This window comes from Adiantum capillus-veneris, chromosome 5 (assembly GCF_014529385.1).
Source record: "Adiantum capillus-veneris isolate H3 chromosome 5, ASM1452938v2, whole genome shotgun sequence".
Classification (NCBI taxonomy): Eukaryota; Viridiplantae; Streptophyta; class Polypodiopsida; order Polypodiales; family Pteridaceae; genus Adiantum; species Adiantum capillus-veneris.
In genome coordinates this window covers 87441588-87461070 of record NC_140935.1, presented here as the reverse complement: position 1 = coordinate 87461070, position 19483 = coordinate 87441588, and the positions used below count along the sequence as shown (strand labels likewise).

General features: G+C 42.7%; 2 protein-coding genes across 4 annotated transcripts in view; one reads left to right on the top strand and one right to left on the bottom strand.

Annotated features, from left to right (window-relative positions):
* The first annotated feature begins 705 nt into the window (after positions 1–705).
* LOC147457682 (isopentenyl-diphosphate Delta-isomerase I-like) lies at positions 706–8318 on the top strand. Its single transcript, XM_086512531.1, has 6 exons — positions 706–976; positions 1262–1317; positions 7108–7199; positions 7296–7398; positions 7488–7625; positions 7932–8318. The coding sequence occupies exons 1-6, from the start codon at positions 756–758 to the stop codon at positions 8183–8185; spliced, it is 864 nt and encodes a 287-aa protein (XP_086368657.1). The 5' UTR covers positions 706–755; the 3' UTR covers positions 8186–8318.
* Positions 8319–13447: 5129 nt separating this feature from the next.
* Positions 13448–19483, bottom strand: part of AUG4 (HAUS augmin-like complex subunit) — an 85318-nt gene continuing 79282 nt past the window's right edge. For 2 of the 3 annotated variants that reach the window (XM_086512527.1, XM_086512529.1), the window contains 9 exons: positions 15914–16013; positions 15756–15801; positions 15577–15670; positions 15404–15475; positions 15268–15326; positions 15126–15194; positions 14983–15034; positions 14809–14886; positions 13448–14066 (listed from right to left, as the gene is read on the bottom strand). In XM_086512527.1, the coding sequence (XP_086368653.1) occupies positions 13989–14066; positions 14809–14886; positions 14983–15034; positions 15126–15194; positions 15268–15326; positions 15404–15475; positions 15577–15670; positions 15756–15801; positions 15914–16013 (648 nt within the window). In that variant the 3' untranslated portion in view covers positions 13448–13988. The remainder of the gene's footprint in view (positions 14067–14808; positions 14887–14982; positions 15035–15125; positions 15195–15267; positions 15327–15403; positions 15476–15576; positions 15671–15755; positions 15802–15913; positions 16014–19483) is intronic. The other variant, XM_086512528.1, reaches the window with a different exon arrangement.

Sequence of the window (19483 nt, the reverse complement as noted above, 5' to 3'; positions counted from 1 at the left end):
ACAAGTACAGGAAAATACAAAATCTATGCTAATAAGAAACGTCAGCAAGTAGCGTTCATGGAAGTGGAAGAAGTATTTTTATGCATGCTAGAATATTTAGAAAGTTTGAAAACTGGGCCAACACACCTAAATTATCTTCAAGGTGTTGTGGGACTTTTACACTCTCGTTGTCTAAGAAAAAAAGAAGATGGGCAATCAATTGTGCCCTTGGGCCTTGAACCCATTACAACTTAGTCATAAAGCACTTATCCTAGCATTAAGCTATCTTGCGTTTTTTGAATGGATAGAAAATTATAGAAAAAATGGTGAAAATGTCGAGGTGGAGTTCACATGGTGCTCACTTTGTAATTAACGTGTCCAAATTGCATTTTGTAGGTCACAAAGTGTTCACAATGTGTTCATGTTAAATTTATCTTGTAGGTCACAAAGTGTTCACACGGTGTTCATGTTAAGTTAAGTGGACGTTTGCTTTTAATGAGATTCACGTTGGGTTACATTTGGAATGGGACAACGTAGAACCAATCTTACCGTCCCCAACTCTTGAAAACCATTGAGCCCACCTGATCACATGCAAGCTAAAAAGTTTGCGATTATTAATTATGCCATGTGGCACAAATGTATGGGTTTTATCCGAGGGGCTAACAATTGCTCGTGAGCCTTGAGCCTTGAGGTCTTATGTAGGCCAAAAATTTGAGCACAAAAGACCACAAAAGACAGATCTAGGCCAGAAGAACCGAATTCCCAACGTTTTCCTCATGTCCACTGTAGCCAATCTGTGCAGACTCTCTTCGACAGCTCATTCGCAATCTCGCTCGAGCGTATCTCTGTTTAGCCATTTGCCACTCATCGCAGCGCACTTTGGAGCTCGGCCGTTCAATACTTGTAGGCTGCAGAAGTCCTCTTCCTGCGCTGCCATGGGCACCGTTGCTGCCGAAACCATGGACCCTGTGCAGAAGCGCCTCATGTTCGAGGACGAGTACGTTTCTCTTCCCCTCACAGTGCGTAAGTGGCCATTTCACGCGTATTTGTAGCTAACACTCCCTTAGATGCACATGGCGCGCTTCTAGCAGCACATGATAGCTTCATATTTCTGCAGTTAGATGCTTCGAAAAACATGTGTACGTAGGTATGTGTGCGATGTGCATGTGGAGAGAGAGAGAGAGAGAGAGATTTGGAACATCTTCTTAAGCTTTTAGGGATTTTTCTCTATGAAGATGCCTCTGAATGCAGTGCTTTGTCTTGCCTTTTCTCGATGATGCAGGTGTATTCTGGTCGATGAGGATGACGGAGTGGTGGGTCATGATTCCAAGTATAATTGTGAGTGTTCTAGCTGTGCTTATTGTGATTAACCTGCTGGCAAGGTGTTTGCTAGATTAGCTTCTGCCAGCTTTTGTCTTTTGGTATAGGTTTACCTTGCAGATGCGCATTTGTGCCTATCGACTCTCTCTCTCTCTCTCTCTCTCTCTCTCTCTCTCTCTCTCTCTCACACACACACACACATGTACATTGTCACCCTTGTTTTGCAGTTAGGTGGGTCAATCACGTGCTTCTTACCTTGGTCCTGTAGATCGTTCCTCTCCATCAGTTTTTCATTTCTTTAAACCAGTCATTTCCACCTGATTTTTTGGGGTGGGGTGTGTACTTCAGCCCATCAGTTTTTCATTTCTTTAAACCAGTCATTTCCACCTGATTTTTTGGGGTGTGTACTTCAGCCCAACGTTTTTGCATCAGTTCAGCTCAGCGTCAGCATGAGATCTAGCCTAGGTTTTGCATGAAGTATTGAGCATCTACATTCAGCAGTTAGCCATTATATCTGCATTGTGCAAGTAATCTAAAGCAAGTACTTACTCTAGCAATAGAGCAAGGAGACCCTTGAAGGTGGTTGGGACCCGATATGCTCTCTCTCTCTCTCTCTCTCTCTCTCTCTCTTTCTCATTGTGTTTAGTTCCTCAAATCAAGTAAAGTAACATTGTGTATGTCTAAGTAGTACTAGATTTGAGTCAAAATCCTTGAACCCTTCCGTTGCACGTGACAGAGGAGGTGAGGTCGGGTGGTGTGGGATGCTCAGTCTTACCAGTGTGCCTCTATGTTCTCAAACGCTGAGGGGGTCTTGTCAAATGGTTTTTCCAATGTGTATCTATAGGCGGTCCTTGTAGCGGGAGATCCTTCCCTTGTATTTGGCCACACGGGTTGGGTTCACACTATGCCTGTTTGGACACTAAACACCCATCCCGACGGTGTCATAGACCAGGTCCCCTCTCTTGTGATGGGGACATAACAATTGGGAGCATAGTTTGAAACATATAGGAAGCATGTACGCTTGCGATCGGTTGTACATGCACAAAATAAATCTGTGAAGGAGAAGGTTTTCACATTCTTGCTCACAATACTCAGTTTCCCAATTGTAAGGTTCTTATAATGATTTCAAGTCACGAGGACGTGGCAACTGCTAACCTTAGTTGTTGGTTTCTTTCCAATGATTTTTGTTTAATTTTTGAGACCTTCTTTTTGAAGTTGCAAATGGTCGGACATTGTATGGCCAATGTGAACGGTAGTTTCAGATGGGAAGTTGGTCGGCGTTGGAACTCGTAAAGTAAAAGGATGTCTAGGCTCAGTTCAAGATCATGTAGGTCCCCCCGTCGCACTTAGCAAGTTGGTGGTTATTAGGAAGTGAACTCCATAAAGATACAATGTTAGGGTGGGATCACCAAAGGAAAGTATCCGACAGATCGGCTACATTGCATTTTTGGATGCGGTCCGAGTGGGCATTGATGGTCAGATGACCAATGGGAGTCCAACAGAAGCATCCCCTCAAATTTAGGGAACTGCTATTTTGGGCCATGAAATCTGTTCGCGTCATTCGCTTCAGATTGACAAGGGGAACATTTTATTACTTTGCTGCAAAGTCAACTTATGCACCAATTGAGAGATTTTACAGCAGGAAGCCCAATGCGGGGAAATTGCATGCATGAGTGCCAAGTGACACTTGTTGGCCAATTTACCAAGTTTGGGAGAACAGAACTCGTAACTGACTTTTTGGAGTAGTTTTGGAGACTGATAACTCTGATTTTCAACCATTCCTCTCCATTTTTGAGCTTCGTATGACTTTACCTAGGAACAAGGAGCTCATTTTCAGCATTGAAAGGCATCAGATGCGTGTTTACAAGGCCTGTTTTGCTGCGTTTTCATCGATACGTAGATTTTGGCAGTCATAGAAATCTTCCCCTTTTTGCATCTATTCGTTCACAGATGCATTATAGATCAAGCGCAAAAGAGGGGGAGCTCGATTTATGTTGGGGGGTTAAGAGCTATGGAGTACTTCCTTTCCTCTCTATGTACAGTGTGGTGCTAGGAGTGATGACTTGCACACTACACACTGCTCTCTCTCTCCCCTACGTGCAGTTATGTGATGTCCCACAAGAGGGCTCTTCATTTGACTATTGTATAGTTGTGTGGTTTCATGCTTTTGTGCTGAGGCAAGAGCCTCCTTGAGCAGGAACAAGAGTAGCTAACTGCTACTCCAAAAGCAAGCACTGGTGAGGGTCATAACCTCACCAAACAAGTGCGTTTTCAGCACTGTCTATGTGCTGTAATTTGATTGTTTTTCAGCCTTACGGACGCCATAACCATTGGGAACAGTGTCCCACTGACAGAGGACAGTTCGGGGACTGTTTAGGACTGAAAACAGGGCAAAAACCAGTAAATACAGCGTGCTGAATTTATTGTTTTTGGGCAGGAATCAGAGGGTTTATGCCAGTAGAAGTGAGTTTCAGCAGGGGAATTGGTTTCGCGCAAGTTTTGGAATTGTTATGCTGCCGAAATTTGGCCAAAACAGGTGGTATCTAGCTGGATACAGGTAAGAATTCCTAGGACTCTACTTTGTAATTTACCCTCTCAAAGTATAAAGAAATACCGAAAGGGGCGCCAATTTTGGGGCCTACAGGTTGTCGGTGTTTGCTCGGGGCTTTCTAGCTTCCGAGCCGTGTGTGTACTTGAGTGTTAATTCCCGTCACAAGTTCCTTTTGCAAAGTACTCTCTCTCTCTCTCTCTCTCTCTCTCTCTCTCTCTCTCTCTCTCTATGTGTCTTAAGTAAAGTAAAGAATTTCGGGTGAAAGCCAAGGCCTACCGCCCCACGGACCGGTTTCAAGGTTCCATTGCCGAGATATCAATCACTTTTTCCTCAAGAAGTGAGCCTCGGTTGTTTTGGGTAAAGACACAGAGTACAAGAACGTGGGATTATACTATGGCCGACAAAGGGAAGGGCATTATGAAAGAGAGTTTCTCTTCACAAGACAGATAAGAAATTCCGCACATTCACCCTGCCAAAAAGTGATCAAATTAGGGCTGTTTTTTAACTGCGTTTTTAGGGTTTGCAAGTATGAACCAAGATGAGATAGGGAGAGGTCTCACGGTGGTAGATTGGCCACTAGATCTCCTGCAGGAGTGATGTGGGTCTGCTAGGTGGCACGTTGCTCGTCGATTCTTTAAGGTGATTGCTTGTATTCTTTGACGCATTGGTAAATCATCTTGAAATTTGAGCTTACTTGGTCGTGGGTAGTACGCTACAGTGTTCTGGAATTATGCTCGTTTGCAGAGGCAAGAGCCTTTTGCACACGTAAAAGTTAAGGGACAGGTTGCAAGATGCTATGTGGTGAAGTTCAAGAACTATCCACCTATGGATGGAAAGTGGATGGAAGAGCATGAACTGTCAAGAGTCACCAAATGTATTGCAGCTTTACCTTGAGGTCTTTGGGTTACAGCCTACTTATGCCCCAACCCAACGTGTGTAAAGGAGGGATAATGATAGAGCTAGCACATCATATGTACATATGAATTCAATGTAATAGATGGAAATGACAAAAGTATGAAGGTCTCATTAAGTCATTTGTATCTATGTGTTACGACCTTTCTTGCGTATACATGCGATGATAAAAGAGTGCTAACAACACAAGATCATCAGTGGCATGTATTTATGGTATGCAATCGAGGACGTTTGCGATTTCAAGAGAGTGGTATGTCACGAGGACGTGGCAACTGCTAACCTTAGTTGTTGGTTTCTTTCCAATGATTTTTGTTTAATTTTTGAGACCCTCTTTTTGAAGTTGCAAATGGTCGGACATTGTATGGCCAATGTGAAAGGTAGTTTCACCCGCAGATGCGAAGTTGGTCGGCACTGGAACTCGTAAAGTAAAAGGATGTCTAGGCTCAGTTCAAGATCATGTAGGTCCCCCCATCGCACTTAGCAAGCTAGTGGATATTAGGAAGTGAACTCAATAATGGTACAATGTCAAGGTGGGGTCACCAAAGGAAAGTACCCGACATCTTGGCTACATTGCATTTTCGGATGTGGTCCCAGTGGGCATTGATGGTCAGATGACCAATGGGAGTTTAACGGAAGCATCCCCTAAAATTTAGGAAACTGCTATTTTGGGCCATGAAATCTGTTCGCGTCATTAGCTTCAGAATGACAAGGGAAACATTTTATTACTCTGTTGCAAAGTCAATTGATGCACCAGTTCAGAGATTTTTAAGCAGGAAGCCCATGCGGAGAAATTGCATGCATGAGTGCCAAGTGGCACTTTTTGGCCAATTTACCAAGTTTGGGAGAACAAAACTCGTAACTGACTTTTTGGAGTAGTTTTGGAGACTGATAACTCTGATTTTCAACCATCTCTCTCCATTTTTGAGCTTCCCATGACTTTACCTAGGACCAAGGAGCTCATTTTCAGCATTGGAAGACATTAGACGCGTGTTTACAAGGCTGTTTTGCTGCGTTTTCAGTGATACGCAGGTTTTGGCAGCCAGGGAAATCTTCCCCTTTTTGCATCTATTTGTTCACAGATGCATTACAGGTCAAGTGCAGAAGAGGGGACGCTCGATTTATGATGGGGGGATGCTTCATTGAGAACCTGTCACAGGTTAAGAGCTATGGAGTGCTTTCTTTCCTCTCTATGTACAGTGTGGTGCTAGGAGTGATGACCTGCACACTATACACTGCTCTCTCCCCCCCCCCTACGTGCAGTTATGTAATGCCCCACAAGAGGGCTCTTCATTTAGTCTCCTTGAGCAGGAACAGGAGTAGCTAATTGCTACTCCAAAAGCAAGCATCGGTGAGGGTCATAACTTGACCAAAGAGGTGCGGTTTCAGCGCTGTAATTTGACTGTTTTTCAGCCATACGGACGCGAGAACCATTGGGAATAGTGCTTCACTGACAGAGGACAATTTGTGAATTGTTTAGGGCTGAAAACAGGGCAAAAACCAGTAAATACAGTGTGCTGAAGCTACTTTTTTTGGGCAGGAATCAGAGGGTTTATGCCAGGGGAAGGAAGTTGCAACAGGGGAATTGGTTTCGCACAAGTTTTGGGGTTGTTATGTTGCCGAAATTTGGCCAAAACAGGTGGTATCTAGCTGGATACAGGTAAAGAATTCCCAGGATTTTACTTTGTAATTTACCCTCTCAAAGTATAAAGAAATACCGAAAGGAGCGCCAATTTTAGGGCCTACAGGTTGTCGGCATCTGCTCGGGGCATTCTAGCTTCCGAGCCGTGTGTGTACTGAAGTGTTAATTCCCGTCGCAGGTACCTTTTGCAAAGTACTCTCTCTCTCTCTCTCTCTCTCTCTCTCTCTCTGTGTCTTAAGTAAAGTAAAGAATTTCGGGTGAAAGCCAAGGCCTACCGCCCCACGGGCCGGTTTCATGTCAAGCAAGGTTTGTTACAAGGATATTTTCCATTTGTGTGTAATCTCCTGCTGAATTCTCTCTTCTTCCTTTTTAAAGTTCTCATCAAACAAGCCACGCTTCACATGCGCTAATTGCCTTTCCTTCTCTTTTGTCATTTGAACCTAAAGTCGAAACTCATTTTACCTAAATGGTTTTTAGTACTATGCCATTCAAAATACAAAGATAATGTTAGAATTATAACGTACATTATAGACTAATCTACCAAGGTAACGTCGCATGAGTGGGTACCAAGGCTATGTACCCCTTGCATACTTTCTTCTTAGAGCAGCAATCAGCTTCTGATCCTTACCAGGCAAACCCTTCAAGTACATTTTGCAGAGACTACTGCCATGCATTTCCTGAGTGTGCATTGTTTGGTTTTCCGCAGGTCATTTGATGGAAAATATCAATGCTGGTAAGGCACTTCACCGTGCCTTCAGTGTCTTCTTGTTCAACAGAAACTATGAGCTGCTACTGCAGGTTTGTTTTCTTATGTTTTTCTAGGCATTTATGGAGGTAGTAGTTAAAACAGTGACATTGACTGAGTCAAAACCTCTTGTCTTTTCATATTTAAAGAAACGCTCAGCGACAAAAGTCACATTTCCTCTGGTATGGACGAATACATGCTGTAGTCACCCTCTTTACAGAGAATCAGAGTTGATTTCAGATAATAATCTAGGTATGGGGCATATGAATCGTCGTAACTGTTTAGGTAATTGACCTGTTAAAAACCTTAGAAAAGTAAAATGATTGATGTACCTAGTGCAGGTGTAAGGAATGCAGCCCAAAGAAAGTTGAACGATGAGCTTGGAATAGTTGCCGAGGATGCACCAGTCGATCAATTCACATGCCTTGGTAGGATTCTATACAAGGCCCCATCAGATGGAAAATGGGGAGAGCATGAACGTAAGTAAAGTTTGTTTTAGCTTTTTTCTAAATATGCACGTGTTTGTGTGTGTGTGTGTGTGTCTATATATATATATATATATATATATATTTGTGGCATGTTTATTGCTCGATTTCGAACATCATGATCCGGCAGGGAATCATTTCTCTTCTTGCAAGTTGTCTTTCAAATGCAGCTTGGCACCCATCTCTTCCTACATGGCACATTATTTGCATGAGCCGTTTTATTTTAAGCAATGCCACAGAAATATCATGCTAGATCCGGGTGGTTGCTCATTTAAGCTTATTCCTTCCTGTGATTTGCAGTGGATTATTTGCTTTTTCTTGTCAGAGATGTGAGCTTGAAACCAAACCCAGAAGAAGTCGCAGATGTGATGTACGTAAATAAGGAGCAGCTGAAGGAGCTCTTGAGGAAAGCTGATGCCGGTGACGAGGACGTGAAACTCTCTCCATGGTTTAGGCTCGTGGTTGATAACTTCTTGTTTGATTGGTGGAGCAAGCTTGAGAGCAACACTTTATCTGCCGCCGCAAACATGGATCAGATTCACAAACTTTATTGATACCCTTGACATGTAACTTATATTTTAGTCATATACACGCGCTTCCGATGCCGGGTCAATCCTCATGAACTTGGGTCTATTGAAAGTTTGCTTTCATACAGAGAAAAGAGAAATAATAAAGTTTTTCTGGTCACTGTGGAGCTGTCGGGTTTTGTTAATAGCGTTCTATGCCCTGGCCGAAGCTTAATTTCTAGTGAAAGTGCTTTGACTACTGATTGCTGCCGCCTTGACTTGCCCATTTTCATGTTTTTAAGATATGTAGACATAAGCACATACATTCAAGAACAGAGAAAAAATGTTAAGATGTTTTGGTTTGCAGTTTCAACTCAGGAATTGCAACTCATATTTTTTCAAGAAATAGTTTCCTGAAGCAACAAAATCACTCAAAATATGACTAGATATTGAAATCATTTGTTTTGAGATAAAGAAATTATTGAATTACTCGTCTCTATGATTATTGAATTATTCGTCTCTTATGATATAGAGGGTCCCAGCCAGCTGGAGTCCGACAGCGGCTGCATTGTGGAATTGTGAATCATGCTGGACATGCCATATTTTTTAGTTCCATATCTGGGAGTGGGTGGGCTACTGATTTTGCTTTTCGTAAATTCTCCTTTTGCTTTTCCCTCGTAAATTCTCCCTTGGCACTAGATTTCGTCAGTGAGCCACTGAAGTGGCTCATGTCAGTTTTTAGTAATATGAGGATAACTTTTGCAAATGACTATAATATGAGGATAACTTTTGCAAATGACTACAAAACTCATAACTTTTCTTCAGCATGCATTTTAGATGCATAGACAACTTCGTAGTAAAAAATTCAATCAACAATATGAAAATATAAAATTCATTTTTTTTCAAAAATAGCTATTTTCACATAGAATTGCTTTTTTTTTTTTGGCTTTTTTGAAGGGGTGCCAAATGTTGTCAACTTTTCTCCCAAACATATAGAAGGTTCATAGCCTTCTCACATACATGTCTATTTTTTGGTGAAATTTGAGCATGCTTTCAAAAAACATTTGGCCTATCTTTGGGATGAATAGTAAAAATTTGTGTTTAAACAAAAGATGGCTACGGCTTGGAAACTTCTACATCACTAAATTTTTCTCCAGTTTTCATTCAACTCGTATTATTTGTTGGGCGTGTTTTCTTGAAGTTGTTTTTCATTTTGAAACTCACAAATTTTGGTGGACATACTGGTGACTTTCGTATTCTATTATGGAGAATCTTCTCGGATTCCCACATCGATCACCTCAAACCAACTACTAAAAGCTAAATGAGGAAACACGTTTTGAACCCTGGCAGCCAGCGTAGGAGTACAATAACGCAAAGCTAACCATCAAACCAGGTTGTCGTCGGTGATGCTATGTCCCCAATTTTAATTTTTTTTAAAAAGCAGCCCCAACCTTCGCCCAATTTGCCCTCAGCTCGCCGCTTTCCTCAGCCTGCTCGCGTGTCCACTCCTTCACTCCATGCGTGGTGCCGATGCCCATCCTTGCGTTTCGAGTTTGCTTTCCCTTCAAAATCAAAGCGCATCAGTTATGATTCCCCTCTAAGATGATTTTCTGAAAATCGTAGGTCCATACTGGTGATTTTTTTACAAAAGCTTTCAAAAGCCACCAAAGTGGCTCATTCTCTGACAAGACTAGTGTTAATTCCTTGGACACATGGCAACCATTGCTGCAAGCATCTCTCTCTCTCTCTCTATACATATATATATACATATATATATATATATATATATATATATATATATATATATATATATATATATGTGTGTGTGTGTGTGTGTGTGTGTGTGTGTGTGTGTGTGTGTGTGTGTGTGTGTGTGTATACATTACATATACATATATATATACATATACATATATATAGATGTACACATATATATAATAGATTTAATTAAGTTTGTGGGAGCATTATTTTTAAGTAGGCATTAGACATCAAAGTCGACCTAAATACATATACATATACATACACATACACATATAGATATACATATACATACATACATACATATATATATATATATATATATATATATACATACATGTATATATATATATATATATATAATATGTGTGTGTGTGTGTGTGTGTGTGTGTATGTATAAATATTTATACATACACACACACACACACACACACACACACATATTATCTATATATATATATATATACATGTATGTATGTATATATATATATATATATATATATATATATATATATATATATATATACACACACATATATATAATAGATTTGATTAAGTTTGTGGGAGCATTATTTTTAAGTAGGCATTAGACATCAAAGTCGACCTAAATAATCGTGATTTTTACATGATCTGATACCACAGGCATGTTCCTTATGATGTGTAGATCTCGGGTAGCAGGTTTGGTTGCATTTGAGTGTTGTTTCCTATGTGAAATGCAAATTTTTGGCTTGTAGTGAAGGTTTCCCAAAGTTGCAGATTTTGATTGTTTAAGAGTTTTCTAGGATTAATTTGGTCCCATCCGTTCTTCTCGGGCATGGCATGCTTTGAGTACGCTTCCATTCCCTAGTTGGGTGGGTAATGTCCCCTGGTTTAACAATTTATCTTTACCACAGGTTCTCACTATGTTATAGTTGAGGCGAGGTGAAGAACCCATAATAATATTGCCTCTCACTCTTTCAGATGGAAGGATACCTTGAAGATGGAAACGAGTTTTTGTTTCCTAGCTTCCCTTGAAGAAGATCATCCTTTCCAAGTCCATGCTTATTACAAAACTCTGAGCATTTTGTTAGCTATGCTATATTGCTCCACAAGTATGGTCTTACCCTGAGAGGATCAACCAAAGGTATGATGCAAGTCACACAAGCAGACATTAAAGCTTGAAGATTTGTTACTGATTGGCACTAGTATCATGTTCGATTTCTCATTGAAGACTCGTAGATAATAGGGGAGAATTCAAAGTGTAATGTCATCACTCTTCGAGTTTTCCACTCTCCCCAAAAATTCCCTAGTTGAAGATCCAGAAGGGTCTTGTTCCTCCTACTCCCTTGAAGGTGCCATGGTGGAAGGGGCGATGGTTCTGGATTAGGTATATCTTGTAATTTTCTCCTAACTTCATCTCGTAGTTTGAGTTGCTATTTCCTCATTCAAGGGTTCCAATGGAACCAATTAATCTCCTTAGGCTGTGTAATTGGGCCCAATTTGGTGGTAAATCTTGATTGAGATTATTTTCTACATTTGCATATCTTACCATAGCCACTCTAGGTAAGGGAGGTTGGGACCCTAAGACTTCGGTCAATCTTTCCTCGTGGCTCTCTCCTTATTTGTTTCCCTCTCAAAAATCTTGCTCTATAGTAGCAATCAATTGCTGTGTGTGTTCCATTTCTATGCCATATATTGCATCAGACCAAGCCACTTGCTCCTGTTGTGACATTATTTCCTACTCGGCAAGTTCCATTGGGGTAATTTCTTATCCAAATTTAAGGAGCATAAGTTCACAAAAAATTAGTCCTTTGATAGGTTGTGTTTGCTGTTAGCATCTTGTTTCATCCTCCTAATGAGAACATGAGCTAGGGCTCCCAAATTCATGAGCATGATAGAATGACAAACAATATTAGAGGAAGTATCCTATGTAGAGGATCCCCCTAGATCATACTTGTCTTAATATAGAAACGCATCATAATCATTAGTATTGATGTCAATATTATTTTGTATGAACTGCATTGAGTAGGTAGAGAACAAGGTAGTGACAATTTTTGATAGTGATGATGATCCCGACATAGCCATAGGAAGTAATTGCATATCACTCTTATGTAGGTGTGCACAATGGAAACAATGAAGACTCTTATGCAGGCTATGACCCCATATAAGCGTTGTTTAAGAATTGAAGACATTGGAAGGTAGCACTATTTTTTAAAGCTTTGTGTTCTCATAATAACCTTCAAAAAATTATATATGTTACTTTGTATCGTCCCGTAACTGAAAGGTATGGATTGTTCTTGCAAATGTGAAGGAGTTGGCCATATCTCACATAGACAAGTAGCCTTAAGCCACCTTTTTCTTTTTCTACAGCTTCTTGCATGGGATTACAATGGCTTGCAAATACTTCATATTAACCTAAAGGATGAAGATGTTGTTCACGACAGTGGGCGGTGAAGGACAAATTGACTACTTTCTCCAAAACATTGGCCTTGGGATATCCTTAAGACACTCTCTCCAACTTTTCTTTATTATCAGTTAGGGTGATTAAGTAGCAAATACTATGTTCATCTTATAACTTTAGTGTGCTCTGATACTTTAAGAGAGCTTTTTGTCTATAAACTTTGGTAGGTGGGATAACACTAAACCTAGCTTTTTTAAAGCACTAATTCTAAGCTGCCTGTGTAATTAGAATATTTTCCTTTTGACACTTCATACGTGATGCCAAATAGACAACACTTGATTCTTGCTTTCCTCAAGCTGAGTTCCTTGGGCATCAACTTCACCCACTCAAACTACTTTCACCCTATCCATTCACGTTCATTTTAACAACACATTTGGCAACCACACACAAAAAGGATGAAGCTTGATTGCTTAAAAGAGCATTAGTGTCCAAATAATTGTCTTTGAAAGGTATTCACACATGCAATGTATGCCAAGAGGAAATCATGATCAACAATCATCATGGAATTCAATGCACATTCTTCAAGCAATAAATGGACCGCCATAAAATTGCCAACATTTTGTCACTAATAGGCAAGGGCCTACTAATTGCATGGAAAAATTCCACAACGTTATTACATAGGAGACATGTTCAATCCTTCTCATTCACATTTATCATTGACATGAGCATGTGCCTCATATGCTAACATCTCATTGAACTGGTGGGTCCCCTATATTTTATGGAAACAAGTTCCAATAGATAGTGGATAACAGATTTTTGCTTGCAATCCATACTCATTCCCATGTGGCATTAACAAAAGCATCAGGTACACCTTAACAGCCAGCTTTTTGTGTGTGGAAAACTGAACTTTTTAAGATTGCCCTATAGGTTGCAAACTGAGTCTCAATCTAGGGGACTATACAGTGCTGAAGGGCAACTTAATGAAGATGGCCTTTGAATCATATCAGAGCCCCCAAGGATAAATGTTAGCAAACCATTAAGAAATGAAAATTGGCTACTATGATCAACTACTGGGACGAGTGGTTACAAACTCTAACAAGAAGTCTTTGACTACAAAAAGTTATTTCAAGTGAGGCTACAATGATGCTATTAAATCATGAGAAAGAACTTGATAGCGTAAAGTATGGGTCTACCGCCACATCATTTTTTTAATTTTAAAAATGGCTTGTGTGAGACAAACCGATCGATGGAATACAAATGTTCTTAAGGTATGCATGGTAGGAGAACAAGGGGTTAGGCCCACAAATGGATGCAAACTTGCTTTTATCCCATAACTCCACCTTCACCTCCCTAGTAGGGTGGAGTTTGTTGCACAGAAACTTCATTAATCAAGAAATATGCAAGGCATATTCAAAGAAAAAAACAAACAAAAAAACCCTTAAGGGCTTTCAAACACATTACACGATATTCTCGCTACCATCGTGATTTTAATTACATGGAATTCTCTTGCCACTCAGAGTACTCCTGTTCCAAAAAATGGCCATAAAGCTACATCCTGTATTCGATCCATAATCACGAACATACTGCAGATGTACATAGCCAATGGCTGCAGCCAGGTTTCCAACACAGGCTTAAGCTAATAGCTTGACTACAAATACATATATTTTTTTTTAACTCACCTATAGACTCTTCCCTATTTATCAGGCATTGCAGCTACATAGCAAGGTGTTCCTCTGGATTGTTTAGGTCCATCTCCACTTGCCGTATTGTCCACTTGATACCTTCAAGTTTCTGCCAAAATCACATGCCAATTAAAATCCCTGCGGTTCCACAGGCAGAACAGAAAGAGCTATACTAGAATCACACACAATGTTTATTTCTACTATTAATCCAGTGCTCACTGCAGCAATCATAAAAGTTGAAAAAGTAGGATGGTTTCAACGGAGTTCAAGCCCCTAATATACTCGCCGACATGCACAAGTTCAAAAGGTTTTAAAACTAAGAATACAGACTACTGTACTTCTTGCTCTCATACCCTTGTTTTGCTCTTGCTTGCAAATTTTCTGATGCAAATGTGCCCTTACATTCACATAGACCTAATAAATCTACCCATAAAGGAAAGAGCAAGTGATAGACCCATGGTAGTCGTCTACAAAACAAAAGAAGCATACGCTTCAGCATACATGGTATTGCCCAGAAATGGGGACATCCGCAAGAACGTCATCAGTGCCCAACAGTGGGTATAGCAGTAGGCCTATATATGCTCCAAGTTCCAAACAGCACCCAAGAGAGCAGTGTGGCAAGTAGAGAACTGTTATGAGCAAAAACTAATTTACACTTTCCCACAAAAGAATGCATCTTTGATGCAGTTCTGCAGTCCTGAAGAGATGGCAAAGTGCTGAGTTACATTTTCACTGCTGACATAGAGAAACCTATGCTAGCAGATGCTAAACTTCACTTGCTTGAAACTTAAAGACATACAGCCTTCTATTTGGGCAGGCTTTGCAGGCTTTGTTGTTTACACAATACTTACTTGAACAAGGTCATGATAACGCCTTGCAATGGCATCAAAATGTGGATCAACTCCTTGGTATTCACGTAATCGTGTAACCTATGTACCCAGAAAAATGTAAGTAGTCAAGAAACTTGTTCTCAATGACACAAAATATGCATCTCAGCCTTCAGGTGTGGTGATCCAAAACCATACAGCTCTATTGTATGCTGCAGTTGCTTCCTCTTTAGCCTCCAGCAAATGTTCCCTGGAAGAGTCATAAGGTAGGATAAAATTACACCAAAAAATCAAACAAAAGAAAACTGCATCCAAGCTTTTAGCATTCCATGTCTTGGCACCTGATCATATGCAATGCAGGAATGGACTCTTGTGTATATGTATCTCTAAGAAGGAGATGCTCCAGCACCCTGTTAATTGCACAAACATATTGAAGCCACCAAATAGGAGGATGAATAAATCAGGATGTTTGAGATCACATACCTCAACTTCGCATTCATTGTTTGACATCGCTTACACAGCCAGGACTTTCGAAGCCCATCCTAAGAAAACATTACAAGTATAGATTAGCCTTGGATAGGACATCTCTTCAAAAGCTGTAAACGAGGCAAAACCTTACATATTGATGTTGATGCTGCAGCTTAAAATCCTTTACAATTCTTAGCAATACTCCCAGTATTTGCTCAAGCACCTGTAAGAAAGAACATGCCGTCTCACAAATCAGATTGTGGATAAGTATGCATGAAAGGTGCACAAGAAGGTGCAACATGACTGGAATACTGAAACATATACATTATAATACTCAGCAAATTTCCTGTCTGCAGAATAAAGGTCCTCAACCAAGGCAGCCTCTTCTAGCTCAATTTCTTCAATAGCAGCCTTGATTCTAGAAAAAATTGGAAAGGATGAACCGAATCAACTTTAAGCAAAAACCCAGTACCACCACCAATGAAGAAAGGACATCCAATAACCTTTCTGAAAGATGCAAGTTTTTTGGTGGGTTTATTCCCAAGCTATCTGCCACAGCAAGTACACATGTAAACATGATAAAGCATCTTCCACAAAACACGACCTGAAATAAGAAACGAAGTAGAGAAATCCTGTTATTTTATAGCCCACTGCTTCATACCTGATTGGTCCATAACAAAAGACGACGCAAGCAAGTCATTTTTTGCTCTCAAACGAGCCTCCAGCTCCAGAATGAGTGCCATTTGGTAGCTAGTGCTATCCTGCAGACATTGACGAGTCCCTTCACATTTGAATTTCAAATGGGCCAGAATGCCAGTCCGATCACCGCTTGATTTAAAAAACCGAACTCCCAGGTTAAGACCAATTAATTGAAACACATATGAAACCTACACAGTTTACTACCTTGCTGACGTGAAGAAAAAGAAGTTAACACCATAGTATGAGTAAAATGCTTAGCAAGGTTGCATCCGTGCATACGTATGTACAGTTCAGTACAGTCAAGGGCTTCAATTTAGGCGAAATTTCAGCGTTCAAGGGTGGACACATAACGCGAACCGTTTTTGGCCTTTTGTGTGGTACTCTTTCTTCCTACGTTGCGTGTACACTTTGCGACCCCCTTCTTTGCGTATTCCTCATGTGTTTGCACTCTTCGCAGGAATCATCATGCCGCACAAGACCAACCCCAACTGGCAGCTCCACACTAATGTGTTGAGCGTAATCACGACCGCTTCCCAACAAGGTTCCGGCACACGCTTATGGCAATGCAAGTATTTGCAGGGTCCAGCACAGTAGTACCATAACGCTAGTACACTCTGGGTTTTGCACTAAAATATGGGTTGTTTTACAAATGGTACATACATATTACATATCTGAAAGGTGGTTCGGTACGATAGTACGTTCCGTATGTACCTAAAACATGTCGTACACTATGTACCTTTCCACCTTGATCCTTAGCAGCATTTTATTTTGAAATGCACAACACAATTCCACGTGCCCAGAATCCAAACCAGACTAATTATGCACTATACATCCACCATAGTTTTCCATGCAGACATACTAGCATCATCCCTCTGCTTTAAGTTGTAGGTGCCTGGACTGACTGGAAGGGCCATTGGCCAACCTTGTTGATGCTATATGTTTATGAATATCAGAGAGCACAATGGGAGAGGGGGAGAGGTCCTCTTAATCATCATGATGTATGCTAGGCCACAAGTCCCTAGTTGACAGCCTTGACAATGACATGGTCAAGTTGTTTCCAAGTTGGGTACAGAGTGTTGTAGCATCCTCTTCGGGAGTAGAGGTGGGCGTCTCTACAATGTCCGTCACCTGCAAGTTGAGGCACCTTGCCTCATTTTCTCGTCCTTAGGATGAGTTGGTGCTTACCCTGTTGAGTCTCCTTTTGAACCTCTTTGCAGAGATTCTTACTATTATATGTACCAACGCTACCCACCTTTCTTCCTTGGCTTACATTTGCACCTCCACTCCTTTGGACATCTCCTTTGTGATTTCTTCCTTGATGGCCACCTTGTCAACTTCATGTACTTCCCCTTCCTCCCATTTGGGTTGGCTCCTTTAAGGAGACCACTGCCCCCTTGACTAGGTGGATATCATGAGTCATCAACATTTGGCACTTCTCCTTCTCCAATGCCTCTACATGTACTTCTATTTTCGCAATGTGCGACTCTCGAAAACTCGCATCGGATGTGATAATTCTAGATCTGAATCTGAAAGAACAGCAGCTAAATTCTCTCTAAAAACTCCAGAAAAGCACCGGAAAATGCCACAAAAACGCTGCAAAGTCGGATTTAGCATTGGAGCTCTAATACCATGTCGGAAGTGACAGCAGTAGATGGACAGATATGGCTGAAAACAGCGGAAAAAGAGCACAACCTCTCGTCTCCAGTGGCGGCCAACAGCAACCTCTACGTATGGAACATCCGAGAGAAACCCCGTCGTGGTGATCTTCTAGATCTGCAATGACGCCCAAGTGAAGAGTCATCTAGGGTAGGAGAAGGCATAGAAGGAGAGGTAACCTGCAAAAACACATGAACGCAGAGTTGAGGGCGATCAGAGAAAACCCATGCTAGAGAGAGAGGGGAGAGAGAGAACACTGGAAAGAGTAGACCCAAAATGCTGGCTCTGAGGCTGTGAGGGCGCTCACTGCTGCCCCTGCTCATCCCCCTCGTGCACACTCTGCTCCCCCCCCCCCCCCTCTCGCCATCGCTCTCCCCCCAGCGCCCTGCCCTGTCCTGCCCTGCCCTGCCTGCCCGCTGCCTGCGTTCTGCCCCAGCGCGCAGCAGTGTCAGCGCCCTGCGAACCCGACACAGCCCGCCCGCCCACCCGCCGCGCTTCAGCCCGCTCGCTCCTGCTTCGCATTCCCGGTCCCTCTGCATCGCTACCCCCACCCCCCTCCCCGTCTTGCTTGGCTGAAATCGTCAGTACTCTCTACGTTCTCGGCACCTCTCGTCATCGTCTTTTCGCCCTTTTCCACGGCAGTAGACACTAATGGAGGCTCATGCTCCACCTCAAAGGGACCCTCAGGAAGTCCCCTCGCCCGACCCGCTGAGCCCACCATTTGACTTGCTCTCTCACCGAGAGAGCAAGCGAGCCTAGCCGCAGAGGTGGAACGCCTTCAGGCGACTTCCGTCATCTGCAAGATTCTCGGCACGAGACCCAACAAAGGAGAGCAGTGTGATCTTCTCCAGGCCCGCCTTCTCGCAGAGGTGGGCAAGATCTTGGATGTTCAATTCCTCGAACGCGGCTACTATCAGATAGAGTTCGAGACTTTCGAGCGTCCAAGGTCATTACGATGAGCCCCTTGGCCATCCGAGCAGTTCGTGCCCACTACAGATGTTCTGGTAGAGGAGGCAGACCTTCCCATCTCCGCCTGCTTTCCTGGTTTGAGGGAGTACCTGCCACTTTTGTCCAGGATAGGCTCAGAGATTGGGACTGTCCTGGAGACACCTCGCACGACAGCCTTGGTAGCTGCCAAGGCGGCCGGCATCCCCTCAGTACGTGTTCCAGTTAGGGACACCCACACTCTCCCGGAGGTCATCCTACTTCATCGGGTGAGTGGGGGTTGGTTTCGACAGAGCGTGGAGTATTCGGGCCTCCCGAATGAGTGTTTCATTTGTCGACAGATGGGCCATCTTGCGAAGGCCTGTCCACGGAGGAGACCCCGACCTACACCACAGGCCCAGCCCCAGCCCTCAAGGGCTAGCCAACAGACAGAGTCAGAGTACGCAGGCAGAGCCACCCTCTGAGCCTGGGACTCAAGCAGAGGAGAGATGGCAACAGGTTCGTGGTCGACGTCAGCAGGGGCCATCGCGCCAGCTTGGCACTCAGAGTGGTCCCCAGGCTCCTGCCCAGCAGCAGTGGGTTCCCACGGGAAACCGATTCGACCCTCTTTGATAGGATGAGGTCTCTCCACCTTAGCCTCACCCTCGACAGCCCCTCCTCCAACCCTCCCCCCACCCCCCCCCCCCCTCCACCTTCTCCCTCTACCTTTCCATCTCGCCCTCCTCCCTCTGCCGCTCCTCCTCGTTCCCCCTTCTCCCTCGCGCCCCCCTACTCCCTCATCTTCTCCCGCTCCAGCCCCGCAGCCGCCCTAAGGGGCAAGGCCCTCCTTGGCTGCTAGGAGATCTCCTGGCAACGCTTTTGCCACGAGTCGTTTGGCGAGAGAGGGACAACCTTTCTTGCGACCCCCTCTTCTGGTGCAGACGTCCCCCTT

Excerpts from the sequence above, each read along its gene's own strand:
- LOC147457682 (XM_086512531.1), top strand. The coding sequence starts at position 756 with ATGTCCACTGTAGCCAATCTGTGCAGACTCTCTTCGACAGCTCATTCG. Across the intron at positions 1,318-7,107 it reads TCATGATTCCAAGTATAATT|GTCATTTGATGGAAAATATC; the intron begins GTGAGTGTTCTA and ends GGTTTTCCGCAG. Across the intron at positions 7,626-7,931 it reads AAAATGGGGAGAGCATGAAC|TGGATTATTTGCTTTTTCTT; the intron begins GTAAGTAAAGTT and ends TGTGATTTGCAG.